At 47.8% G+C, this 27,575-nt stretch overlaps 4 protein-coding genes across 9 annotated transcripts in view; 1 reads left to right on the top strand and 3 right to left on the bottom strand.

The window, feature by feature from the left end:
• PNPLA7 (patatin like domain 7, lysophospholipase) overlaps positions 1-1,437 on the bottom strand; it is a 400,735-nt gene extending 399,298 nt beyond the window's left edge. The window contains exon 1 of one of the 2 annotated variants that reach the window (XM_074973884.1): positions 1,279-1,437. The gene's annotated coding sequence lies outside the window, so the exon portion shown is untranslated. The remainder of the gene's footprint in view (positions 1-1,278) is intronic. The other variant, XM_074973883.1, reaches the window with a different exon arrangement.
• MRPL41 (mitochondrial ribosomal protein L41) lies at positions 983-2,762 on the top strand. 3 transcript variants are annotated; one of them, XM_074973899.1, is made up of 2 exons: positions 983-1,206; positions 1,979-2,760. In XM_074973899.1, exon 2 carries the CDS (start codon positions 1,988-1,990, stop codon positions 2,393-2,395), a length of 408 nt encoding a protein of 135 aa, XP_074830000.1. In that variant the 5' UTR covers positions 983-1,206; positions 1,979-1,987; the 3' UTR covers positions 2,396-2,760. The 3 variants fall into 3 exon arrangements, with proteins under 3 accessions (XP_074830000.1, XP_074830001.1, XP_074829999.1); XM_074973900.1 differs by lacking the exon at positions 983-1,206 and adding an exon at positions 1,517-1,598 and having other exon boundaries at positions 1,979-2,762; XM_074973898.1 differs by lacking the exon at positions 983-1,206 and adding an exon at positions 1,534-1,657 and having other exon boundaries at positions 1,979-2,756.
• A 4,851-nt stretch (positions 2,763-7,613) lies between these two features.
• DPH7 (diphthamide biosynthesis 7) lies at positions 7,614-26,185 on the bottom strand. 3 transcript variants are annotated; one of them, XM_074973383.1, is made up of 10 exons: positions 26,101-26,185; positions 25,458-25,615; positions 17,996-18,138; positions 17,187-17,274; positions 16,197-16,291; positions 14,818-14,984; positions 13,991-14,063; positions 11,018-11,083; positions 10,636-10,808; positions 7,614-9,397 (listed from the first exon to the last, which is right to left on the bottom strand). In XM_074973383.1, the coding sequence occupies exons 2-10, from the start codon at positions 25,596-25,598 to the stop codon at positions 8,934-8,936; spliced, it is 1,410 nt and encodes a 469-aa protein (XP_074829484.1). In that variant the 5' UTR covers positions 25,599-25,615; positions 26,101-26,185; the 3' UTR covers positions 7,614-8,933. The 3 variants fall into 3 exon arrangements, with proteins under 3 accessions (XP_074829484.1, XP_074829485.1, XP_074829483.1); XM_074973384.1 differs by having other exon boundaries at positions 10,705-10,808; XM_074973382.1 differs by having other exon boundaries at positions 7,616-9,400.
• On the bottom strand, positions 21,648-23,459 carry LOC141999703 (uncharacterized). Its single transcript, XM_074973385.1, has 2 exons — positions 22,824-23,459; positions 21,648-22,236 (listed from the first exon to the last, which is right to left on the bottom strand). Exons 1-2 carry the CDS (start codon positions 23,407-23,409, stop codon positions 21,716-21,718), a joined length of 1,107 nt encoding a protein of 368 aa, XP_074829486.1. The 5' UTR covers positions 23,410-23,459; the 3' UTR covers positions 21,648-21,715.
• Positions 26,186-27,575: the final 1,390 nt, after the last annotated feature.

Genomic DNA, 27,575 nt, shown 5'->3' with positions numbered 1-27,575 from the left:
CTAAGGTTTCCAAAGGGGTCCGCACAATCATGTAAAATTTGTTAGGGGTCCACAAATGAAAAAAGGTTGAAAACCACTGTAGTAAACTATAGCTGTCAAAATGAAGGACATTTTGTGATGCAGCATCTTTGTGTTTTTTGTTTATTCACTTAAAAGGCTAGTCAATTTTACTTTTAAAAAATCATTTTTCTTTAACTATTAACATCAAAAAGGGTAGATAAGTAGATTTTTGTGCCTGGGCTGGTACACTTCCATGACAATTTTGCAAGGCTTTGGGGGGGGGGGAGGGGGGGGAATTGATTCACAATATACTTTGACATTTTGTTTATGTTTTTTCCTGTCTGTTTAGACCCTGATCTTCCAAAGACTTAAATTTTTGCATTATGAGTAGTCACACTGAAGGACTACTGCAGCACAATCAATGGGAATATTCACTATATGTAAAATTAAGCAAGCAGGTAAATCTCTGTACAATTGGGGCTTTAGACTGAGAACTCTCTAAGGTGAAGACTCCATCTCCTTTGTGTTTGTACAGCACTGAGCACAATGGTCAATGCTCTTTAATAGCTACTGCAATATAAATAAATAAAATAATAAATAGAGACACAAAGCGGATGTGGTAATATCTTTTATTGGACCCACTTCTGTTGGTGGGCAAGATAAGCTTTTAAGCTTATACAGAGATCTTCTTCAGGTCTGAGAAAGGCACTCAAACACACTGAGTACCTTTCCCAGACCTGACGCAGAGCTCTGTGTAAGCGCAAAAGTTTGTCTCTCACACCAACAGAAGTGGGTCCAATAAAAGGTATTACCTCCTCCACCTTGTCTCTCTAAAGTCCTGGGACCAACACAGCGAAAACCACGCTGCAAACGGCAGTGATAATTCTCACCCTACCCCAACCAAGCACGGGCGCAGGTTAGTGCAGTGCTGCCCCGGGATACCCAGCGCTCGCGGCAATAACCCCGCGTCCAAGAGGAGACGCGCAGCGCGAGAGCGGACTCTGTGCAGAAGCGAAGTGAGCAAACGGGGCCCATCCCCTGTCCGTGCCGCGGCCCGTCACTGCTCCGGCCATGGCCGGATCGCCCAAGCCTCCAGCGAGGCCCCAGAGCAGCCAGGGGCTGGGAGAGGCTCCACACCGTCCCGGTCCGCTGCCCTGAGGCGCCCAGCTCCGCGGTGACCTCGCGTGCGGGGGAGTCTCAGCAGAGGCGAGTCCGGGGGGGGGCCGGGCCGAGGCGGGGGTGGGGGACCAGGAGCGCCCAGGGGGCGGGGTGACTCACCGAGGGGCTCCCGGCGCCTTTAAAGCGTCTCTTCTCGACGGGAGACGGGGGGGCCCTGCAAAGGAGGTCAGGGGTTAAAAGTCAGGGCAGAGGGCGGAGGTCACTCAAGAAACGGGACCGTGCTTCCTGGGCCGCTTCCGCCAGCAAAAGACGCCGTGTGCGCACGCGCGACGCGATGACGTTTCTTTCCTCCCTCCGTCCTCTCCCCGGCCCGACTCTCCGCGCTGATTGGCCAGAGCCTTGGCACGTGCCGTCACGGCGGCCGCGCTGGCAGTTGCGCCGCGGGCGAGCGCCGGGCGGCTGAGGGGAGCGCGGCGCCGGTGAGGCGGGACGTGGGAGGGTCTGTCGCCGGAGGCGCCGTCGGGGGCCGGAGAGACAGGTCAGGCCACCCCCTCGTCCTGGCGGCCTGTCCAGAGGGACCCGCGGCGGCCCCGCCCGCCCTGGCTCGGGGGCCCCAGGCCGGCTGCGCCTGCCGGGCACGGCGGGCTGGTCCCCACCCGCGCGGGCAGCCGGCTGCTGAGGCGCCACGGCTGGGAGGGAAGCGGCGAGGGCTGGGGCCCGCTCGGAGCGGCGGCGCTGTGTGCAGCGGGAGCTCCCGGGCTCTCCCCGGCGAAGCGCAGGCCAGGGTCCTACCCACGCGCCGTGCGAGGAACAGCCGCTCGCGCTCTCTTCTTACGCCGCCTTTTGTTCCCTCTTGCAGACATTCAGCATGGGGTTGCTTACCAACCTCGCTCGAGGCCTGGTCCGAGGTGCGGACAGAATGGCTGAATTTACCAGCAAACGTGGACCCAGGAGCCATAACAAAGGCAGAGGAGCCAGGAAATTGGGTTATGTCACCTTAGGTGGGAAATTTATCAAAATTAAGGAAATGGTCCCTGAATTTGTGGTTCCGGATTTGACAGGGTTTAAGCTCAAACCGTATGTTTCCTATAAGACTCCTAAAGGGACAGAACCACCATTGACAGCCAAACAGCTTTTCATGGAAGTTGTTGCCCCACAGATTGAGAAGGATATTAAAGAAGGAACTTTTGACCCCAATAACCTTGAGAAATATGGATATGAACCTACTCAAGAAGGCAAGCTCTTCCAGTTGTTTCCCAAGAACTATGTGCGTTAAGAAGCAAAGAATATTATAGCTTTCCCTTGAAAGTATCTGCAGCAACTAATCCGTAGGAAATTTAAAAAAAATGTTTTTAAATCTGATAAAATGTTGAATATGGAGATTTCAGCTAGAGAGGGAAACACATCCTGCCCTTTTTCAGTACCTATTAAAAGAAAATCCTACTGACTTGGCGTGTGTAACTTTTAGATATCTCAAACATTTTAAAAAAGTAACCAGATTTGTAATTCAGAAATGGAGGAGGGCAGAGCGTTGAATATAACCAGCTATTGCCTGGGCCGTGCCTGTCTTTTCATGTTGTGGCCTGGGATCAAAAGCAGCAGATGCTGTAATAGAATCATAGAAGATTAGAGTTGGAAGAGACCTCAAGAGGTCATCTAGTCCAATCCCCTGCTCAAAGCAGGAACAACACCAACTAAATCATCTCAGCCAAGGCCTTAAAAACCACCTCCCTAGGTAACCCATTCCAGTGTTTCACCACCCTCCTAGTAAAATAGTGTTTCCTAATATCCAACCTAGACCTCTCCCACTGCAACTTGAAACCATTGCTTCTTGTTCTGTCATCACTGATAACAGCCTAGCTCCATCCTCTTTGGAACCCCCCTTCAGGTAGTTGAAGGCTGCTATCAAATCCCCCCTCGCTCTTCTTTTCTGCAGACTGAACAATCCCAGTTCCCTCAGCCTCTCCTCATAAGTCATGTGCCCCAGCCCCCTAATCATTGTTGTTGCCCTCTGCTGGACTTTCTCCAATTTCTCCACATCCCTTCTGTAGTGGGGGGACCAAAACTGGACACAATACACCAGTGCCGAATAATCACTTCCTTTAATCTGCTGGTAATGCTCCTAATACAGCCTAATATACCATTGGCCTTGGCAACCCGGGGCACACTGCTAACTCATATCCAGCTTCTTGTCCACTATAATCCCCAGGTCCTTTTCAGCAGAACTGTTACTTAGCCAGTCAGTCCCCAGCCTGTAGCGGTGCATGGTATTCTTCCTTCCTAAGTGCAGAACTCTGCCCTTGTGCTTGTTGAACCTCATCAGGTTTCTTTTGGCCCAATCCTCCAATTTGTCTAGGTCACTCTGGACCCTATCCTCCATCATATCTACCTCTCCCCCCCAGCTTAGTGTCATCTGCAAACTTGCTGAGGGTGCAATTAATCCCATCATCCAGATCATTAATAGAGATGTTGAACAAAACCGACCCCTGGGGCACTCAGCTTGATACTGGCTGCAAACTAGACATCGAGCTGTTGATCACTACCCATGGAGCCCGCCAATCTAGCCAGCTTTCTATCCACCTTATAGTCCATTCATCCATCCAGTCAGCCATCTGCTTCCATTGTTAGATGAGACAGGGATACAAGCACTCATCCTTCAGGGTATTAAGCCAACCACTAAGTACCTGGGGCAATTTCCATCTTCCTGCTCTTAGGTGACCAAAGATCAATCCTATATACAATGGATTATTATAAATGGAGTATTGCACAAGAGCAAGGGGAAATTTCCAAAAAGAACAATAGGAACCCTTGGCCTAAGCTATAAGCTGTCTCAAAGGGTGGGGACTATCCTGTTGAAACCTAAACATGTAACCAGTCTGAGGCTAGTCCCAGTTTTAAGGCAACTTTCTTTGGATGCAATCAGTATCCCTAGTATTTATGTACAGCTGAGGCCTGCTTCTGAGTCAGGCAACTGAATGTCAGAGCATTGCACTTTTTAAAGCTCTTGTGTAAGGAAATCAAATTAACTTTGTCCTTATCTCACAGAACCACTACCAGCAGCTACGCATCTTCCAACTTATCTAAGCTAGCAGTACTTCTATCCTAAGAATTTTAAAAATTGATTTAATATTAAAGTACCTTTATTTTTCATCAACTCCTTTTACTGGAGATACAAAAGGCATCTCCATGTGTAAACAGGGCATATAAAATGACATGAGCAGGAGTAATAAATCAAGATGTTTCATTGTTTAATGGACAAAGTGTTAGAAAGCAAAAATTCCTGGTTCTGCTCAAGGTCCCACAGCAAGTTTGCTATAAACAATTAATCCCTTCTCCAGTTTTACAGCTGGGGAACCTTACACTCCCAATGTCTAGCTGTGGTTTGTTTGTAGAAGGCTTTGCAAATGTAAAATATTGATTCTTAAGCATGAGGATGTAATTCCTATGTCCTCTTGTTCGGAGAAGAATGGCCACTTTAATGTACTCTTCGCCAGCATCTCACTTATGATGAAAACTGGGTGCCTAAGCTTTTATGTTTCTAATTTTAAAAAAGCAAAGAAGCTTGAGGAAGGTGGGGAGGAGGTGAGAGCAGTTAACTAGTGCCCACTGCAGCAGGTTCTAGTCCAATATTTTTCAGAGGGCATCTCGTTTTTCTAGATCTGAGATACATTTTTCCATCAACTACCTATTTTAACTTCATGCAAATGGTGGGATTTTACTCTGCTGAAATTAGTTGTTTATTGTTGCATGAAAATGAATAGTCACTGAGCCAGGGAAAGACAGAATGACTATAGCCTGATAGGTTAGATGCTCACCGAGGTTTTGGGAGATCCAACTTTAAGTCCCTGCACCAGTGACACTTGCTTTATAAAAAGCAGAACAGCTTCCACAGGAGAGATTGAGAAAGCCCAATACCAGAGTATCCCATAGTCCTCCGGCTAGGGCATCCTGCAAAGTGGGACACCTACATTCAAATTTCTTCTCCACATCAGGCGGAGAGGAACAGAACCCAGGTGAGTACCCTGAATCCAGTGGTTCCCAAACTTTTTACTAAAGTGATCCACCATCTGCATTGTGGCTTTTTGGGGGACCGACTATTACTACTACTCCCCCTCTCCTCAGTCCTCTAGTCCTGCAGCCATTTGGCCCCCAAACCTCCTGCTTGGCTCTCCTTTGCTCTTGCTCTCCCCGCAGCCCTGGTCAGCTCCTCTCCCCTCACAGCTAGACTGCAATTGCTTCCAGGCTGCTGACTCTGACCATTTCTTCTGTGTGGCTAGTAGTACCCAGATCCCTCTTCCCAGCCCACTGCCTAAAGCAGAATCTAGGCAGCAGCACAGAGGAAGTGTTTTGAGCCAAATAGCAGAATCAGTAGCCTGTTCCACATGTTCCTCTGAGGCTTTCCTTCATGCTGCTGCCCATTGGAAAGGTGGGGAACATCTCTGGGGCACCACTTTGACCCTTCCCACATCCCACTGTTAGTTCAAGACCCAGCATTGGGGAAACACTGCAACCAGTGGGCTAAAGGTTATAATGGGGGGAGTCCTGCCCTGGCCATTTTATGAATCTAGTACACCTTTGCATGTCAAAACGCCCAAAATTGAAATGAGAAAGTTCAGGTCAAAATAAAACCTTTTGTTCTGACCCTACTTGGAATTTTTGATTCAGCAAAAGTTTTGAAACAGTTTGGGGTTCAACCTGAAACAATGTTTTCAGAATAGCCAGTAACACAAAAAAATCCAGTCACCCACCTCCACTCAGGAGTTCTTAAGCACAAGGGGCTAGGAAATACATGTTCTCTAGAAAGAAAAGGAGTACTAGTGGCACCTTAGAGACTAACCAATTTATTTGAGCATTAGTCTCTAAGGTGCCACTAGTACTCCTTTTCTTTTTGCGAATACAGACTAACATGGCTGCTACTCTGAAACATGTTATCTAGAATGGTTTTTCAGCTCACAGCTATCCTGGGATAAGCCTGAAATGATTGAACATATGTTATGGATTCATCAAGTGGTTTTTGTAAGACCTAACACTACAAAGCCCTTTCCAGTCTAGCGAATTACCTCGATATGAGCACATTCTGTGAACACTAGCAAAACTTCACTAGCTCCAAATGTGCTACAAACTCTTACAAATCACTGACATGCCAATGAAAAAGTATTAAAGTCCTTTCAAATTAGATTAAGGACAAAATCCTAGCCTTACAAGAATAGTGTCATTAGATTTAACTGATACTATTCAGTGCACTAAGGACAGTAGGAATTCAGACCAGGCTGCAGCTCTTGGAAGATAAAGCCCTCACAGGCTATAGTGCAATTTAAGGATGAGGAGGGCATATTGGGCAAAGAACTGAAAGGCTGAATATAGGAGCCAGTCAATTTAGGGGTTAGACTGTTAAATTCATCATGGAAGCTACAGGCAGAGTGAGCTAGCTGCTGAGCAGAATGTCCACCATGAGGAGGATCACTATCAGTGTACACTTTCAGTAACCCCCTAGAAAGCATGGTGTGAAAGTTCACTCATTTTATTTTTGATAGTAGAAAGGGATATAATTATTAGCAGGGATGCAGAAAGGGGAAGTTTCCGCAACAGCAATCTGTTAAACTGAACAATGTATGCAAAAAGAAAAGGCGTACTAGTGGCACCTTACACACTAACCAGTTTATTTGAGCATAAGCTTTCGTGAGCTACAGCTCACTTCATCAGATGCTGTAGCTCACGAAAGCTTATGCTCAAATAGATTGGTTAGTCTCTAAGGTGCTACTAGTACTCCTTTTCTTTTTGCGAATACAGACTAACACGGCTGCTACTCTGAAACCTGAATAATGTATGCTAAGTCACCTTTTGCATCCCTTTCTTTCCAGATGTTCTCCTCAGGGTCCTGTCTTGATCGTTGTCAGTCAGGCAGTGAACTCTTCAAGAAAGGGAATGTCTTTTTAATAGCTACACTAAACACAAAATGTTAATACTGTAAATGAGGGAAACAGTCGGAAACTTGGCACTTGGGCCACCTAACTGTAGGCTTGCAAACACAAGTGTATGGAACAAACCTGCACTGGTAAAGCTGGATTTCACAAAACAAGAATATAGCTTGAATCCATAGCTTTAAAAATGAACACAGTGCTAATCTCATCTAAAAGTCATCATCTTCTGGTCAAGAATCACAGCTAGTCTGCATAATAAATACTTCTCCCTTCTATAGCACATCAGCAGCCAAAAATTTCTCATCCCTACAATTCTATTCCTAATTTCTTCTCACTGCCTCCCGACAGCATCATTTCACATTTGGTAGACTAATCCCAGACAGTTTCTTGTTCTTTAGTCTTGGTTCTCAGCAGTATTATCCCACATGCAAAATAAAAGCACAGAGTATCTGTTTAACAATAATCTGTCTCTGAAATCCAGCAGCAGATACCACAGAACAGGACCAATATATTTGAGTTTCCTTGGAGCTTTTCAACTGATAAGAAGAGATGTAACTCACTTAAACTTTTTATTTCAGAAACATCCAAAAATATTTTAATTTTAACAAAAACTTTTGTTCACAATGCTGATATGCATCTCCATAAAACAGCACTCAAAATACACATGGTACCCACAAACAAGGTTTTGCGCCTTAAGAAGCTTAGTTACTTCTGTATGTTGTTTTAATAGCCTGTATGTATTTACTGTTACAAAAATCTATCGTTGCTGCTGGTGTTTCTTCCCTTCTAGGCTAATGATTCATTAAGATTCCCAAAGAAAAACCCTACAAGTTAGAAGTTACTTAAATATTTTAAGCTGGTTTTGACCCTAGTCTCATAGGTCTCACTCTCTGGATACCAGGGATATGGGTTTGTTGCAGAGTTTGCTTTTTTAAAGATTTCTTTGCTGCAAGCACTAATATACAATGAGATTCACTGCATGATCATGCAAAACCAAGTGGTGCTTGTTGACAAGTGATAACCTGAAAGTCAACTTGTACTCATGCAGTAAATTAGGTGTAAAATTACACATACGCAGCCACAGCAGAATCCTCATGATTAAGACATTTTTCAGTATACAACTTCACTGGAGCTGACTTGCAATCTGTTCTGTCATGTACATTGAGACAATCTGGGATTTCATTCTTAAAGGAATCTCTCTCTATCCAAGGTCACTATAAACAGGTTCCCTGTGCAGCATGTCCTCACAGTGTGTGGCAGTTTACAAAACAAGCCAGTGACCTATGTTTATATTCAAACATCCCAAACACCCTTGAACATTCAAATCCAAATTTTGTAGCTATTATGTAACAGTGGACTTAAATAATTTAGCGTTGCAGCAAAGTTTGGTTGATGCGGGGGAGGCGGATTCTGCTGGGAGAGAGGGACAAGGAAAGATGGCACCCACCCACATCTCTGGAACTGGAGGCAAGACTTACAAACAGACTAGTCGTCAAGGGAGGTAAATTTCATGCCTAAAGAAGCATCCGTTGAAATGCACCATCATCACTCTGAATCACAACAATGAAGTATAGCCAAGTAGAAGCACCCATGTTTTACTATGTCCTTCAGCAAAGGTAGGAGACTATTCATTTTGATTTAGTCAGAGTTAGACACAAAACACTAAGAATGTAGTTGCCTTAATTTAACAGTACAGGTCTTCAGAAATTCAGGAGCCTTAAGCTCCCAGGCAATAAAACTGGAAAAACCCCAGTGGAAGTTATACTGGGCACAGGCTGCAGATACAGTTCTCAATACAAAAAGTCTCCTATACTTTCCCTCCGGGACATTTGAAAGAGGGGGACTTTTCAAGTGAAATTGTGTTTTCAGAGTGGGAGTAATATTTTTTGTATTTTACTCTGAAGGGTTGATTTGACTTGTTTCCCATTTCCAAATATGTAGGATGTTATCATAAAATGAACAAGTCGCTAGGATGCTGGTCTCTCTTGGAGCCTTTGCTAATTCAGTTTGATCACTCTTGATGTCCAATCCCCTTCCATCAAGACACTGAGAATGAGGATCAGAGCCACTTTCTGGTCTGACCTGTGAGGCAGTGCCTTCACCCTCCTCATCTAACACTACATCAAAGGTAGCTGTAGGAGATTCATAAACTATCTTCAGGTTCTGGATTTGCAGATCCAGTTTCTTGCCTCCTTGATCTGAGCTTGCCACTGGTCCCTCAGACAAGTCAGGTGCAGAAAGTGGGTCCTGTTTTACAGCCAAGGGATCCCTTGGGGAGAGTCTTGACCAATCAGCTCCATAAGCCAAGGAGTTATGCAAGATGTAGGATGACACAACAGTGCATTCCTCGGTGTTTTCTGCTAAAAAGAAGAATAAGTGGAAATCAAGCTGCGAAGCCCAGTTTAGGTAGCTAGTCTGCTAGCTGTTCTAATGCTGACAATTTAGTCAATAAGAACTCCGCTCTTCCACCCCAAGTATTACTGGTTACCATTCTCCTTCAAAAGACAAAAAGAATCAGACACCTTCAAAGAGATATGAGGCAATGGTAAAAAGGAAGTTTTCCTCATCAACTTTCTATTGCCTTTTTATAGTCTCATCTTCACTCAGCTCATTGGAGGGGAGAAGAGGATCAGCATGCCCATGCAGCTCTTAAAGGGCTCAGAGGAGAGGCACCATGAAAGTAAGTCTCACACAAACTGTAAATGCTACAATTGCCAAGATCTATACACTATGTTCTTTTATGGCAGGTTGTTGTCCCCACTGAATCTCTGACCTTCCATTCTATGAGGTGGAGAGCACATTTTAAGTGTTCAAATAATAAGAGTTTAGCACTGATCAACCATAGCACTTTTCAACTTCAAAGTGCTGCACAGATATGACCCAGTTCATCCTCATCACCCCTTCCAACATGAAGTATTATCCCCTTTTCACAGAGAGGTTAGGTGACTTGCTCAAGGTCGTACAGCCAGGCACTGGCAGAACCAGGAATCTGACTGCAGTCCTGTGTAGCATGGCCTGAACACAAGTGCAAGCTATAACTAATACCTAATGCAGTAACTGTGCTCGGACTGGTTTGGAGGTTGTTTGAGGCGGCAACCAGTTTTCTCAATAGCAGACCCGTTCGCTCAGGATAGTTATTACCAAGTTGATAGGAAGCATCTAACAGGCAATCATACATGCAGAAGTGTCTCGTCATCCTGTCATTTGGATGAAGCAATAAACTGAAGTGGCCACATGAATGGCTACTACCCTCGTGCCAGAATACAAGGGTTTGCATAATATGACTGAAAACTAGTTAAAGGTTACAAGTCAGTAGTTACAGTGTGCCTGCACTATGATTGGAGAGACCACTCCAAAATGGTACAATAAAATTGTTGGTCCATCAGGGGAAGGATAGAGGAGTTCAAATGTCAAGCAAGGAGTTCTTACAAGTGAATTGAACACCTAGGCTTCTTGACAGTATTAGTATATTTCTACCATTTCTTCAGTGCAGTAGCATCCACTGGCCTTCCCTTCCATCTATAGTCAGAGAAGATGAACAGCGGTGTATGGAGGAGAGGGAAGAACATCCTTTCCCGCTCTATTGAACACTCACCCATACTTCCTTGGCAGTCAAGGATTTTGAATCCATTATGCATGCAAGCAGCCAACAGCAAGTGCTCACGTGTTGGGTGCCACTTCAACCTCCAAACTCCACCCTCAACATGGGTGTCTGCCAATGGCTGCTTCATATTCCTGGTGTCCCACAGGAGAATGTGTTCATCATAGCTGGAAACACACCACAAATAAACATGCACAGACAGAAAAGGAATTTTAGTGCATACTGCACAGAAGGAATAAAGAGGATGCAATGCACTTTCCACCATGCTCCTCTGATGTCAGCCTCTTCCCACAAGAGCTTTTGGGGAAGCAGCAATGGACTGCAAATAATGAGGCAGGTTGGGGATGTCAGGTCAGAGCATCTAGAGATAACTCACCTTCCTGTAGCCAGAAGATACTCCCGGTGTGGATTGCACTGAATGCTGCACACGCCCATTGAATGTCTGCAAAGGAACAACATGCATTCGGAGAATGGAGACCAAGAAAGAGTGCACACAGTGAGAAGACAGTTTCTTTTGTTCTCAAAATTGGAGAGTTCTAGGGCGACCTTCATTGCAACAAAGCTTCTTACAATAAGGAGTTAAGGACAGCCTTAAACCCCGGTATAGTGATTGTAGTGCAGTACACAGGAAGAGAGTAGTCCTTTTGCCAATTCCAGATAAAATAATGGAACAGTGATGCCCACTTTTAATTTATTGAGTCCTGTAATATAATTCATACCCAACAACATGGGGTATGGAAAACAGACTTTGTCAAACTAACTTAATTTTTTTTTTTAAATGAGATTACAAGTTAGGTTGATAAAGATAATGGCATTGATATAACAGACTTCTGTAAGGTGTTTGACTTGGTACCAGATGATATTTTGATTAAAAACTAGAACAATGCAAAATTAACATGGCACATATTAAATGGATTAAAAGCTGCCTGACAGGTCTCAAAATATATATGTCAACAGGGAATCATCATTGAGCAGTTACGTGTCTAGTGGGGTTCTCTAGGGATCAGTTCTTGGCCCTATACTATTTAACATTTTAATCAATGATCTGAAAGAAATCAAAATAAATACTGATAAAGTCTGCAGATGACTCAAAGTTGGGGGAGTGGTAAATACTGAAGGAGATGGTCACTAACACAGAGCGATCTGGATTGCTTGGTAAGCTGGGTGAAAGCAAACAATATGCATTTTAAAAGCACAATATGTAGCTCAGTGGTTTGAGCATTGGCCTGCTAAATCCAGGGTTGTGAGTTCAATCCTTGAGGGGGCCATTTAGGGATCTGGGCCAAAAATTGGGGATTGGCCCTGCTTTGAGCAGGGGGTTGGACTAGATGACCTCCTGAGGTCCCTTCCAACCCTGATATTCTATGAATATGCATTTTAATAAGCCAAATGTAAAATCCTATATCTAGGAACAAAGAATGCAGGCCATATTGACAGGCTGAGGGACTCTATCCTGAGAAGCGGTGACTGTGAAAAAGACTTGCAGTTATGGTGGATAATCAGCTGAAAAGTAGGAAAGTTATATTACTTTTGTATTTGGCACTGGTGCAACTGCTATTGGAATAATGTGTCCGGTTCTGGTGTCCACAATTCAAGAAGGATGTTAATAAATTGGAGAGGATGCAGAGAAGAACCATGAGCATGAGTAAAGGACTAGAAAAACATGCCTTAGACTCATGGAGCTCAATCTATTTAGCTTAACAAAGAGAAGGTTACGGGGTGAGTTGATCACAGTCAATGAGTACCTAACTGGGGAACAATTTTTTTTTTTAAAATAGATTCTTCAGTCTGGCAGAGAAAGGTGCATAACAAACTCCAGTGGCTGGAAGTTGAAAATAGACAAATTCAAACTGGAAATAAGGCATACATTTTCACAGTGAGGGCAATTAGCCATTAGAACCATTTACCAATGGTTATGGTTGATTCTCCATCACTGGCAATTTTTAAATCCAGATTGATGTTTTTCTGGAAGATATGCTCTAATTCAAAACAGGAATTAATTCAAGTAAATTTATCTGGCCTGTGTTACACGGAAGGTCACACTACATGATCACATTGGTTCCTTCCAGCCTCAGAAAATATAAACTGCCAGTGCCCATGTGTGTCTTGAGCGTTCTTAAGAGCAATACTCCTGCCATGCAGCTTTCTAGCAGGAGAGTATTCATTGGCAGCAATTCCAAGATTCACAGAGGAGCAAATTTATGGCATGATGTGGCATGGGTTTCTGCAAAATAGCTGCATGCAAGAGAGGTTGATATAGTTCCCCAAGTAGTAACTAACAATAAACCACAGTGTTTTGGGATTATAAACAGAGCTTAGTTGAAAAGTGATTCACGCTGTTTTAATGTACGATATGTCTAGTAAAACACAACTACAAAAGAAATGTAAAAGGATGGGAAGGGAGAAAAAATAAAAGTTTAGCAAAAAGCTGCCCTGTCATTTTAAAATGCAGATAATGTTACTCTTGGGAGTTTTTCTTCGTCTCCATCAATCCACTTATTTTAAGAAGAACTCACCTCCACCATTTTAGTGGGGAATGCAGAGAGGAAAGGAGACAAAAGAATCCCAGACTGAGATAAACTGGTAAATTTAATAGGTCTCTCCATTTCCCAGAAGCTAGTGCAGGACATTTTCTAGCATTTAGTCCAGTGATGGATTTTTCACTTCCCTTGGAGAAAAGCATTCTACAGCCCAACAGAACTTTGCCAGGAAGTTCTTCCCTCTATCTAGCCTAAATTTTGCCTCAATTTCCATTCCATTATGGATGGGCACATCTTTTTGTTCCAGTTCCTTGTACCACACTAATTCTCCTCCATAGTTAGCATTTACACCTTTAAAATCTTGGTAGTTTTATATCCCCCCTCATTTCTTAGGCAAGCTGAACATGTTTCCTATAGCTCTTATTTTTCCTGCACAAGTCCTTCAGCTCCAGCTCCACAGGAATCCATGCATGCTATCATGTAGCAGTGACTTTGTTTAGGACATGGACAGAGCCAGGACATCCACCAGCAAACCCTCCCTGCATAGAGGCCAGAGACTACTCCAGTCACAAGAATACCATACAGGTTAGGAAGTTGCTCACTCCACAGCCTTGGAAAAGAAGTAAGATCCCTTCCCCGCCACCTCCCCCAAACACCACAACTTGAGTACAAATGACCAAGCACTCAAAGTAGCAGCTAACCAACCAAAGGCAGCAGAACAAAGGGCACAGATAGACAAGACCATGGCATGCCTCAAATTTAAATGTCAGCTTTTAACCATTCAACTGGAATTCTGGGAGAGAACACACTTAGTCATAGTCAGTCATGCATCATGATTCTATGACCATCTGTCTGAGTGACTTAGTTACCTCTCACTGGTGAAGATAGGCATCTCTGGGCAGCGCCTGGTGTCCCAGCCCCTCAGCATGCAGTCATCTCCACCTGTACAAGGAGAGATTGGCTCTGTATTAACACTAGTTGGGAAATCAGTGCACCATAGAAGAAGCTGAGATTTGACAGCTCTGGAGCATGACTAGAGCAGGAGACAATGCCCTTACTGCTGTTGCACTCAGAAGACCATAGCAGGACTTGCGTTTTTCAATGGAATGAAGGGCAGAGCTGTTGCATGTACCACAAAGATTTCACTTCATCCAAAAGCGTGAGGTAGGATCAGGGAGGGGAAACGGTTAGAAGGAACCCTACCTAAATGGAAGTAAATAGTAATCAACATTTATTTGGCACCTTTCTTCCAAGCATCTCAGAGCACTTCACAAACGTAAGTTGAATCTCACAAACCGTTTATGGAGGTATCTTCACTTCACAATGGGGATATCAACACTCAGAGAAGTGAAGTGACTTGCCAAGATCAAACTCTAAGTCAATGGCTGAGCTGGAACTAGAATCCCAGAGCCTTCACGTCAGTCTCCTGTTCTGATTACAATGTACTACTCCCTCTTGGTTAATGAACAGTCAGGGTGGACATTTTAATATCCACAACTTCCCACAGTCACTCCTTCAAGGATTATTTTTCCGAGAAATGGCACAAACACTGAGAAAATAGCAGCCTGGTGCAGCAGCAAGAAGCGTCATCATGATGCACATGCAAAGGGTAGGAGGGGCAAGAGAGGCAGCCACCATGGAAATGGGTATTTTGATAGCCCCTCTCCCCACAAGAAAAGGCTTCTGGTGTTCACACCTGAATACACAATGTCTGTGTCCCAGTAATTAAAAGCAGCAATCCAGGCCTCAAAGTTGTGAGCCTTCCACTGGCTGAGGATTTTCACAGAAGGAGCAGACTCATCTATTGACAGTAGGTTCAGCGTCCCCTTTGAATCACTGCTGATTACTCTCAGTGGGTGCCCACTACAGCAGGAAAGAGACAATATGTTAGAGTTTAAGACAACTCATGTCCCAGCATTTAATCCAGTGACTTTCTCCTTCACACCTGCAGCCATGTTACAGCCTGAAAAGACCAGTTAACACACAAATGATGAGTATCTGTCTATTAACACAGACATGGAGCAACACTAGGGGAGCAAGGCTTCCAAGCAGACACCATTGCTGGGCATCTGCAGAGTGCACCAGTCCCCTGTTCTTAAGAGCTGGATTTCATCTTCAGTCCACACTGCACAGGAAGCACGGCAATATTCACAATCCCAGCTCCCTGCTCTCAATCAGGAAATGATCAGCTCATATTGATTTTGGATAATTAATTGAAACAAGGTCTTTGGTCACCTGTAAGCTCCAAAACGCTATTGAAACACCCAGTAAGATGTCTCATCTCTCCTGTGTGGCAACTTCCCACACGGCTCTCCCACTCACTGGGTCTGCAGGGGCTGGGAATGCTGCAGATGCTGCATGTTCAGCCCTGTGGGAGGTAGAAGGCCTTTTGCTTCCCAAGTGATTGAGCAGCAGGGACAGACTTTACAGGGATGCCCCTCTGAATCAACACAGATAGTGGTTTTCCCTTTTTAAAGATGAAGAAGAAGAAATATACACAAAGGGACTTGCCCAAGTTCAGAAGTTTTGTCAATTCATTACACAGCGTGCACAGACACAGTATAATGGGCACACGCAATTAAAAAAAAGATACCAAATTAAGTTAAACAATATTAACTACAGAAATCCCCCTGGCTCCCAGCCCCATGATCAGTCCACACTTTTCTCTCCCCCTAACTCTGAAAACAAACAGTCCCCTTCAGCCTGAGGGTGACATCTAACTAATTTGACATGGTGATGACATTCCTGGAATCAACTCTGGGAGCAGATAGCAGAGCAGCCACTTCTAGACTGAGTTTCTCAGCTTCCCCATTACAGGAGACTACTGGGGCTCAGACTAAATGGAGTTTAGATTTTACACAAGCACTAAAGCTGCCAACCCATTTCCTTGTTAATGGTTCATAGACAGAGACCCCACAGTAAAAGTTTCCGCATGAAGGAGCCTCAAAGGCAATTCTAAGCCTTCTGAGAGCAGGGACTGTGCAAGTGACAATGGACTCTCTCTCTCTCTCTCACACACACACACACACACACACACCCCGTACAACAGAGTGCCATAGTTATTCCCCTCCTCACCACTGCTCCCGTCCTGTGGACCAGTCCAGAGACAAGGCAATGCATTGTGCTCCTAAATCAACACTGCAGAGTGGCTCCAACATGCAGCTGTTCTTCTACTGGAGAGAAAAGGAAATCGATCAAGATCAGGAAGATAGAAACAACCACATAGACAGTATCTAATTGCTCTTTCACCCCTGACTGGGGGATCCCACAGGCGGCTGCATTCCATGGATGCTGTAGGTTCATACCCTGGAGAATTTTAGGATTCTTGGCATTACAGAAGAGAAAAATCCTAACATATAAGCCACTGAAGTGCTAGATACAAGGAGTACTATCTACATAGGGTCCCTCCCATTTCCTGTCCTTAAACTCACTGACTCCTACCTCCCTCCCCAACTATCCATCCCAGCAGCTCCTCTATTTCAAACCTCATTGTGGCTAGAGGGCTATCTAGCCATAGTGTCCTAATTTACCTCGAGGCTGGCTTCTGCTCTGTCCACTGCATTGAAACTGCCATCTAGTCATCAATAACCTCTTCCTCACAGAGCCCCTTTTTTACACTCAATCTCTGTGCTGCCTTTGACAATGGCCCACGCCTCCTCCTCAAAACTTTCTTTCTTGGGCTTCTATGACTTTCCTTTCACAGTTCTATCTTGCCAACTGCTCTTTCAACAGTTGTTTCTTCTCCCCAGAGACTGAAGACCCCAAGCGCTGTCTGTCCTCATTCCCTACCCCTTCCCCATTTCTCCCCTCACCATCCATTCTTCACAGATGGATAGAGGCAAGCTTGACTCCCAGATCTCAGGGACAAATTTTGGCATTGGCATTTAGGAAAAATGCCACCCAAAAAAAAATCTCACTTGTAAACTGAACACATTTGCCCTGGAGTCACTGAGAGCGCCATGGAGCCTCCGACATCTTTTCAGTAACACCACACTGTAAAGCCTTTGAACATTATTAATGAAGCTAGAGGCATTTACATTAATGACTTGTATCCCAGTCACCTACCTCACTTCCAGTCAGGTGGCAGAGCTCCACAGTTCCCTTGGCATTTGCAATGCCCAACATGGGATGTTCTGCGACGGGAATGTGGCACCTGGAAGAGTAATTGACAATGAGGTCTTGAACTCATGTCCATGTCTTGCATTAGAGGAAACTAACACAGTCCCGAAGGAGGAGCTATATTGTTTTTTTTCTAAAGTTCTCTGACAGGTCTCAGCCAGGCAGCAGACTCTCTTACTGCAACTTGCATAGCTCCTGTTCCCCATGGGGGTTGAGGGAGACAAGATCCTATCCCCTAATGCAGCTTTTGCTCCCAGCGGCACCCATCTCACTCTCTAAAATGGCTCCCCCTGCCCTCAGCTGATACTTGGTGGAGGGTTGGGGGGGAAGGTTATTAATTTAAAAAGAATCATAGCTTTAAAACTAGTTTTCAAAGCCAATGAAAAGCTAGCACCCCCAGCTGCTACTGTCTAACCTGCTGCTTCCCCTGGTTCCACAAGCACTGACAGAACTGCCCCAAGGCTGGATACGCAGCAGGCACAGTTCAAGTGCGGGATGCCCACACTGAGAGCTAGCAGTGGCTTACTGGTATTTTTCATCCTAGAACAGAACAATACTACAAACGTTATGAAACTAAAAGCCAGAAACCTTGTACAGCAATGTGGTCACAAGAAGCTGCTTATTCGTTACTGCAGTAGAAGCTATTGGCGGTCGGAGAGAAAGGAAGAACACCTAGAGCAGCAGCCCAGCCACAGATAGCCCTTGGCCACAAGTGCCAAAGGAGCCTGATGTCCCCCCTCACTAGCCAGCATTACCATTTGATGTCTAGGATGGCGGCAGTTTCAATCCTCTGAATTTCAGTCAGCGGGATAAAAGGCTGCTCTTCACTGTAGCGATACAGGTAGAGGCGACCCAGCCGTGTGTGGGCCTCATCACTCTCACTGGGGTTTACACCAGGCTGCATCGAACAAGGGGAAGGGAAGTCTGTAAGCTTTAGGGGCTATTTTCTCACCTCTTTCATACATTGTAACATTCCTCCCGCAAAGATCCTGCCAGAAAGCTAACCAACATCTACTAGCCAGAGCATGGGACAGAGTCAGCACTCATTGAGTTGAGTTCCCAGCTCTACCAAAAACATGCTGTAGGACCTAGGGAAAGTCACTAAGAGTGACATTTTTCAGAGATGCCAAGCAGCCGCAACTCCAGGAAAAGCCAGTGATAGCAACACATCCTCAGCAACTCTGAAAAATCAGGCCCCAAGCTCTGTTAGGAGGCAGGTAAGGGATAGCTGTATCACTTCACCCAGCTCTGGGATGGAACTCTGCAACTGTTTAACAGCCCTCAGTGACACTCAACAACCGTTTAGGGCAGTAAGGAGTATTAGATTCCCATATTTAGTTAACTGAGAAGGAATTTAGGGAGGCAGAGTGAGCTGATATTTGGCTAGGAAACAAGGGCTAACACTCTCTACACTTATGAAAAGGGCCATGGGCTCTTTAGCAATAACCAGTCCATAAGCATACCTTTGTATTGCACCTTTCAGAAAGACAACCCTCTCACAGCTCAGCTCCTCTTAACACCATGCTGTAGCACTGATTCAAGACTCAGAAAAAAGCATGCTACCTACTGAATGAGCATCATGCACCACCTAGGCATTCCTTGGAAGTCTCCCATACAAGTACACTGCTTAGTTCTCAAGATCAGACAAGAACACAGTTTATGTTGAGGGTCCACTGGAAGTGGTTTTCAATATGGAAGTATGCAAGTGAACAGGGTAATGCCCTGCCACTTGATGGAAGCAATTCAAAGTGCTGTTCTGCTTTGAAAAAAAGTGACTGTACAATTGGTCACTACTTACTCACAGTTTTGCCAGCTCTAAGGGTATGTCTACACTACGGAATAAGGTCGAATTTATAGAAGTCGGTTTTTTAGAAATCAGTTTTATATATTCGAGTGTGTGTCCCCCCACAGAAGTGCATTAAGTGCATTAACTCGGCAGAGTGCTTCCACAGTACCGAGGCTAGAGTCGACTTCCAGAGCGTTGCACTGTGGGTAGCTATCCCACAGTTCCCGCAGTCTCCGCTGCCCATTGGAATTCTGGGTTGAGATCCCAATGCCTGATGGGGCCGAAACATTGTCGCGGGTGGTTCTGGGTACATATCGTCAGTCTCCCCTTCCCTCCCTCCCTCCCTCCGTGAAAGCAAGGGCAGACAATCGTTTCGCGCCTTTTTTCCTGAGTTACCTGTGCGGACGCCATACCACCGCAAGCATGGAGCCCGCTCAGGTAACCGTCACCGTATGTCTCCTGGGTGCTGGCAGACGCGGTACGGCATTGCTACACAGTAGCAGCAACCCATTGCCTTGTGGCAGCAGACGGTACAATACGACTGGTAGCTGTCCTCGTCATGTCCGAGGTACTCCTGGTCGCCTGTGTGAGGTCGATCAGGAGCGCCTGGGCAGACATGGGCGCAGGGACTAAATTTTTAGTGACTTGACCAGGTCATTCTCTTAAGTCCGGCAGTCAGTCCTATTGAACCGTCTTATGGTGAGCAGGTAGGCAATATGTCCTTCTGCACCGTCTGCTGCCAGCCAAAGATGTAAAAGATAGATGGAGTGGATCAAAACAAGAAATAGACCAGATTTGTTTTGTACTCATTTGCCTTCTCCCCTGTCTAGGGGACTCATTCCTCTAGGTCACACTGCAGTCACTCACAGAGAAGGTGCAGCGAGGTAGATCTAGCCATGTATCAATCAGAGGCCAGGCTAACCTCCTTGTTCCAATAAGAACAATAACTTAGGTGCACCATTTCTTATTGGAACCCTCCATGAAGTCCTGCCTGAACTACTCCTTGATGTAAAGCCACCCCCTTTGTGGATTTTAGCCCCCTGAAGCCAACCCTGTAAGCCGTGTCATCAGTCGCCCCTCCCTCCGTCAGAGCAACGGCAGACAATCATTCCGCGCCTTTTTTCTGTGCGGACTGCCATACCAAGGCAAGCATGGAGTCTGCTCAGCTCACTTTGGCAATTAGGAGCACATTAAACACCACACGCATTATCCAGCAGTATATGCAGCACCAGAACCTGGCAAAGCGCTACCGGGCGAGGAGGCGACGTCAGCGCGGTCACGTGAGTGATCAGGACATGGACACAGATTTCTCTGAAAGCATGGGCCCTGCCAATGCATGCATCATGGTGCTAATGGGGCAGGTTCATACTGTGGAACGCCGATTCTGGGCTCGGGAAACAAGCACAGACTGGTGGGACCGCATAGTGTTGCAGGTCTGGGACGATTCCCCGTGGCTGCGAAACTTTCGCATGCATAAGGGCACTTTCATGGAACTTTGTGACTTGCTTTCCCCTGCCCTGAAGCGCATGAATACCAAGATGAGAGCAGCCCTCACAGTTGAGAAGCGAGTGGCGATAGCCCTGTGGAAGCTTGCAACGCCAGACAGCTACCGGTCAGTTGGGAATCAATTTGGAGTGGGCAAATCTACTGTGGGGGCTGCTGTGATGCAAGTAGCCCACGCAATCAAAGATCTGCTGATATCAAGGGTAGTGACCCTGGGAAATGTGCAGGTCATAGTGGATGGCTTTGCTGCAATGGGATTCCCTAACTGTGGTGGGGCCATAGACGGAACCCATATCCCTATCTTGGCACCGGAGCACCAAGCCGGCGAGTACATAAACCGCAAGGGGTACTTTTCAATAGTGCTGCAAGCTCTGGTGGATCACAAGGGACGTTTCACCAACATCAACGTGGGATGGCCGGGAAAGGTACATGACGCTCGCATCTTCAGGAACTCTGTTCTGTTTCAAAAGCTGCAGGAAGGGACTTTATTCCCAGACCAGAAAATAACTGTTGGTGATGTTGAAATGCCTATATGTATCCTTGGGGACCCAGCCTACCCCTTAATGCCATGGCTCATGAAGCCATACACAGGCAGCCTGGACAGTAGTCAGGAGCTGTTCAACTACAGGCTGAGCAAGTGCAGAATGGTGGTAGAATGTGCATTTGGACGTTTAAAGGCGCGCTGGTGCAGTTTACTGACTCGCTTAGACCTCAGCGAAACCAATATTCCCACTGTTATTACTGCTTGCTGTGTGCTCCACAATATCTGTGAGAGTAAGGGGGAGACGTTTATGGCGGGGTGGGAGGTTGAGGCAAATCGCCTGGCTGCTGGTTATGCGCAGCCAGACACCAGGGCGGTTAGAAGAGCACAGGAGGGCGCGGTACGCATCAGAGAGGCTTTGAAAACCAGTTTCATGACTGGCCAGGCTACGGTGTGAAAGTTCTGTTTGTTCCTCCTTGATGAAACCCCCCGCCCCTTGGTTCACTCTACTTCCCTGTAAGCTAACCACCCTCCCCTCCTCCCTTTGATCACCGCTGTCAGAGGCAATAAAGTCATTGTTGCTTCACATTCATGCATTCTTTATTCATTCATCACACAAATAGGGGGATGACTACCAAGGTAGCCCAGGAGGGGTGGTGGAGGAGGGAAGGAAAATGCCACACAGCACTTTAAAAGTTTACAACTTTAAAATTTATTGAATGACAGCCTTCTTTTTTGGGGGCAATCCTCTGTGGTGGAGTGGCTGGTTGGCCGGAGGCCCCCCCACCGCGTTCTTGGGCGTCTGGGTGTGGAGGCTATGGAACTTGGGGAGGAGGGCGGTTGGTTACACAGGGGCTGTAGTGGCAGTCTGTGCTCCAGCTGCCTTTGCTGCAGCTCAACCATACACTGGAGCATACTGGTTTGGTCCTCCAGCAGCCTCAGCATTGAATCCTGCCTCCTCTCATCACGCTGCCGCCACATTCGAGCTTCAGCCCTCTCTTCAGCCCGCCACTTACTCTCTTCAGCCCGCCACCTCTCCTCCTGGTCATTTTGTGCTTTCCTGCAGTCTGACATTATTTGCCTCCACGCATTCGTCTGTGCTCTGTCAGTGTGGGAGGACAGCATGAGCTCGGAGAACATTTCATCTCGAGTGCGTTTTTTTTTCTTTCTAATCTTCACTAGCCTCTGGGAAGGAGAAGATCCTGTGATCATTGAAACACATGCAGCTGGTGGAGAAAAAAAAGGGACAGCGGTATTTAAAAAGACACATTTTATAAAACACTAACTACACTCTTTCAGGGTAAACCTTGCTGTTAACATTACATACATAGCACATGTGCTTTCGTTACAAGGTCGCATTTTGCCTCCCCCCACCGCGTGGCTACCCCCTCAACCCTCCCCCCTCCCTGTGGCTAACAGCAGGGAACATTTCTGTTCAGCCGCAGGCAAAAAGCCCAGCAGGAATGGGCTCCTCTGAGTGTCCCCTGAAGAAAAGCACCCTATTTCAACCAGGTGACCATGGATTATATCTCACTCTCCTGAGGATAACACAGAGAGATAAAGAACGGATGTTGCTTGAACGCCAGCAAACATACACTGCAATGCTTTGTTGTACAATGATTCCCGAGTACGTGTTACTGGCCCGGAGTGGTAAAGTGTCCTACCATGAAGGACGCAATAAGTCTGCCCTCCCCAGAAACCTTTTGCAAAGGCTTTGGGAGTATATCCAGGAGAGCCGCGAATGCCAGGGCAAAGTACTCCTTTCACATGCTTGCTTTTAAACCATGTATAGTATTTTAAAAGGTACGCTCACCGGAGGTCCCTTCTCCGCCTGCTGGGTCCAGGAGGCAGCCTTGGGTGGGTTCAGGGGGTACTGGCTCCAGGTCCAGGGTGAGAAACAGTTCCTGGCTGTCGGGAAAACCGGTTTCTCCGCTTGCTTGCTGTGAGCTATCTACAACCTCGTCGTCATCATCATCATCTTCTTCGTCCCCAAAACCTGCTTCCGTATTGCCTCCATCTCCATTGAAGGAGTCAAACAACACGGCTGGGGTAGTGGTGGCTGAACCCCCTAAAATGGCATGCAGCTCATCATAGAAGCGGCATGTTTGGGGCTCTGACCCGGAGCGGCCGTTCGCCTCTCTGGTTTTCTGGTAGGCTTGCCTCAGCTCCTTCAGTTTCACCCGGCACTGCTTCGGGTCCCTGTTATGGCCTCTGTCCTTCATGCCCTGGGAGATTTTGACAAAGGTTTTGGCATTTCGAAAACTGGAACGGAGTTCTGATAGCACGGATTCCTCTCCCCATACAGCGATCAGATCCCGTACCTCCCATTCGGTCCATGCTGGAGCTCTTTTGCGATTCTGAGACTCCATCATGGTCACCTCTGCTGATGAGCTCTGCATGGTCACCTGCAGCTTGCCACGCTGGCCAAACAGGAAATGAGATTCAAAAGTTCGCAGTTCTTTTCCTGTCTACCTGGCCAGTGCATCTGAGTTGAGAGTGCTGTCCAGAGCGGTCAAAATGGAGCACTCTGGGATAGCTCCCGGAGGCCAATACTGTCGAATTGTGTCCACAGTACCCCAAATTCGACCCGGCAAGGCCAATTTAAGCGCTAATCCACTTGTCAGGGGTGGAGTAAGGAAATCGATTTTAAGAGCCCTTTAAGTCGAAATAAAGGGCTTCATCGTGTGGACGGGTGCAGGTTTACATCGATTTAATGCTGCTAAATTCGACCTAAAGTCCTAGTGTGGACCAGGGCTAAGGATTCAGAGTTGCTAATTTTAACTCTAGTTTTTTTTAGTTGTGTTTTTCTTCTAATAATCTTGCACAGCCAACACAACTATAAAAGGGGGAATTGGGATCTATTCCATGTTGTACATAATCATCAAAATTGTTAACCAAGTTCTCATCAGCTACACCAGAGCAACCCACTGAAGGCCAATGAGACCACACAGGTGTCACTGAAGGCATAATTTGGCCCAGTGGATCTTTGGTGGTGATCATGGTGGTCATGAAAGAGATACGAAGAACCCAGCTTCACTCTCAGCTTTCAGAGTGAGTCTGTACAGCTGGGGGGGGGGGGGGGGAAGCAGCCGCCAAACCACCACCACACACCTTTTTACATATTAACCAAGCACACTGTATCTAAGTCACTAGGAGACAGCAAATGTGAAATTCACAGTGCCAATTTTACAGTGATTTTCAGAGTAGAACCACACTTTACATGAAAATATCAGACACACAATTAAACATTCCCAAATTACCAGAGATCAGCATCCTGAATCTCACTGAATGCATCCGATGAAGTGAGCTGTAGCTCACGAAAGCTTATGCTCAAATAAATTGGTTAGTCTCTAAGGTTCCACAAGTCTTCCTTTTCTTTTTTCAGAGATCAGCACTATATAAAGGGCCAGATCCTGTACTGAATTCCTTTGGGTGGACCCCCTCACCACAGTTCCAGCCCTAATGCATCAACCCCCATAACCAACACAACACTGTATTTACACAGTTATTCACATACTGGAAGCAAGTAGCAAACAGAGAGAACTTGGAAGTTCTAACAAGTCCAGAGTTCTTTTTATTTTTGATTTTCTATTTTCAGTAAAAGTATCAACAAAGAAAAGACCAACACAAAATCCCAAAACTACAACCAGAGATATACTTAATCAGTCTCTTCATTGTCCCCAATTACAAGGCTTTAGAGCACAACTGTCCTTCCACAATTGGTTTTTTGTTTGTGCGCTTTTTACTGAGGCTATAGAAAATATTTATACTTCAGAAATGCCTCCCACATTCTCTACAGCTGCCAACTTTGATAGTTCGCCTGTCTCTCTCAATTTTGAGTCTTTTCCCCACACTTAGGCCTTGGCAGGGTGAGAGTGACACACAGCCAGAGTCCCTGAGAAACCAGAAGATGAGATACATTTCAAGGGAAGTACCCCACCACCCAGTGCAGACAAATGCACAATGCAAGTCAGGAATGGATGTAAGCTAAGCAATTTCAATGTAGTAAGGTATTTCCCTGAATTCAGGCTTGTCTGGATCTGGGGGTTTGGGTTAGGCCAGATTCTTATTCTCTTATGTTGTGTCCAAATAAGATGTCATATTTGTGCAGTTTACTGCTGGGAAGGGGGTAGCAACAATCTGAAAACGCAAGGAAGCTGAACTCAGTTCACACAGGTTTCAGAGCAGCAGCCGTGTTAGTCTGTATTCGCAAAAAGAAAAGGAGTACTTGTGGCACCTTAGAGACTAACCAGTTTATTTGACCATAAGCTTTCGTGAGCTACAGCTCACTTCATTGCTTATGCTCAAATAAATTGGTTAGTCTCCAAGGTGCCACAAGTCCTCCTTTTCTTTTTTCAGTTCACACAATGCATGAGAGGTCGGCAGGACTGGCCTAGGTCACTGCTGTTCCATCAGTCCTCCTGATACCACAACTTCCGTCACCTACCTTTCCACCAGGTTTCTTCAGCTGGTAGGTGCCACAAGCCAGGAGGCTGTGCCAGCCTGCCACGGGGCACCACTCCACAGCGTCCGCGCTCTGCTCAGTGTCCACCACCTGAAGAGTCCGGGTCCGGCTCGGCGGCGCCATGCCGGGACATGCTCAGCCTGCGAGAGAAGCGCAGCGCGCGGGAACAAAGGTGAGCGGGGAACGAAGGGGACCAGGGGAGACACCGCGACGCTGCCTGGGGCGAGCAGGGCGCGGCGAAGCGGTCCCTGGGGGGCTACAGCCGCCGCCTGGGAGAAGCGAGCCCGGCGAGCTCCAGGCCGCTCGGCCCGCGAGCTCAGCAGCGCGAGGGGAGCCAAGCCCCGCTGGATAAAGTCCCCCCAAGAGCGGGCTCCCAGGCAGGGCCGGGCCCACGCCCATCCCCCTCCCGGTGCGCACGGGCTGCCGCGAAACGGGCCCCGGGCTCGGGGGAGAGCGCAGGCCGGCCGACCAGCCGCGGGCCCGGCGACAGTCTGCCCGTTCGCCAGCGCGTCGCTGGCCCGGGGGCCGCCGGTCGCCTCCGCGCGCAGCCGGGACTCGGGCCGCCCCCCAGGCGGAGGCGGGGCCCGGCCGCTCAGCGACCCCGGCAGCGCTCGGCGCAACCCACCGCTCCCAGCTCAGGGCTGAGCGCTCGGCTAGGCCGGGGCGGGGCTCCGGGCGGGGGGCGAGGCGGGGCGAGCGCAGGGCGGGGCCGGGTTCCAGGCAGGGCGGGGGGGTGGGGCCGGGCTCCGGGCGGGGCGGGAGAGGGGCGCGAGGCGGGGGGCGGGGCCAGGCGAGGGGCGCGAGGCGGGGCGGGGCTGGGCTCCGGGCGGGGCGGGGCGCGGGGCGGGGCTGGGCTCCGGGCGGGGAGTGGGGCGGGGGCGGGGCGCGAGGCGAGGCGGGGCCGAGCTCCGGGCGGGGCCAGGCGAGGGGCGCGAGGCGAGGCGGGGCCGGGCTCCGGGCGGGGAGTGGGGCGGGGGCGGGGCGCGAGGCGGGGCCGGGCTCCGGGCGGGGCGGGGGCGTGGCGCGAGGCGGGGCGGGGCCGGGCTCCGGGCGGGGCGGGCGAGGGGCGCGAGGTGGGGCGGGGCCGAGCTCCGGGCGGGGACGGGGCGCGTGCCGAGCACCGGCCGTGAGGGCCCCGCCGCAGCCCAGCGCCCTGCCGGGGGGGGCTTCGCGCGTCTCCCGCCCACAGCGGCTCGTCGCCCGGCTTCTGAGCATCCGCCCGCCCTGCCCCTGGGCGCTGTCTTTGGCAGCGATCCGAAAAGCTAAAGACACTCGTGTCGCGTGTCCCCCGGTCTTGCTCTGCCGTCACAGCCCAGCCGCAGCTGGGTCGGGTCCTCAGCCGGGAAGTCACGCCGCGCGGGAAGCTCGCTCCCCGTTCAGCTCTCCGCCCGCTGCTGCTAGGGCTGCTGAGAAGGCGGGATGGATCCCAGCGCCTCGTGGGTCCGGGCTCACGGTGCCAGGCTGCGCTGCTTTCCGTCCCAGCAGTCCCGGCGCTCCCATCTTCGGTTCGCGGCATTTCTCAACATCCCTTGTTTTCTGCTCACCCCCCCCCCCCCCCCACGGATCCCGCATTGCTTTCCCATGCTCTGCCAGCTGTCAGGAGTGCATTGCAAACGGCAGTGCCGTTAATCTTGACGTTCTGAAGTCAACAGGAGTCACAGTTGCCTGACATGCTAACACTGATAGGATCAACGTTAGATTGCTTCTGACATTCACGGAGCAGCTGCACACAATGGACTGTTGCTTCTGGGCTCCTGAAACAAGCACTGAGTGGTGGGATGGCATAGTTATGCAGGTGCGGGACGACGAGAACTTTCAGATGAGGAAAGCTACTTTCCTGGAACTGTGTGCTGAGCTTGCCCCAACCCTGGTGCAGGGACACCCAAATGAGAGCTGTCCTCTCACTGGAGAAGCATGTGGCGATCACAGCATGGAAGCTGGCCACTCCAGACAGCTACTGTTCAGTCACAAATCAGTTTGGAGTCAGGAAGTTGACCTTTGGGGCTGCGTTAACGCAAGTGTGCAGGGCCATTAATTGCATCATGCTGCAAAGAACCGTGACTCTTGGTAATGCGTGTGAAATAGTGGATGGCTTTGCAG

The sequence above is a fragment of the Natator depressus genome, chromosome 16, assembly GCF_965152275.1.
Source record: "Natator depressus isolate rNatDep1 chromosome 16, rNatDep2.hap1, whole genome shotgun sequence".
In the NCBI taxonomy this organism is placed as follows: Eukaryota; Metazoa; Chordata; order Testudines; family Cheloniidae; genus Natator; species Natator depressus.
Note: the sequence above shows the minus strand (reverse complement) of the source record. Positions and strands in the feature narration are given on the sequence as shown.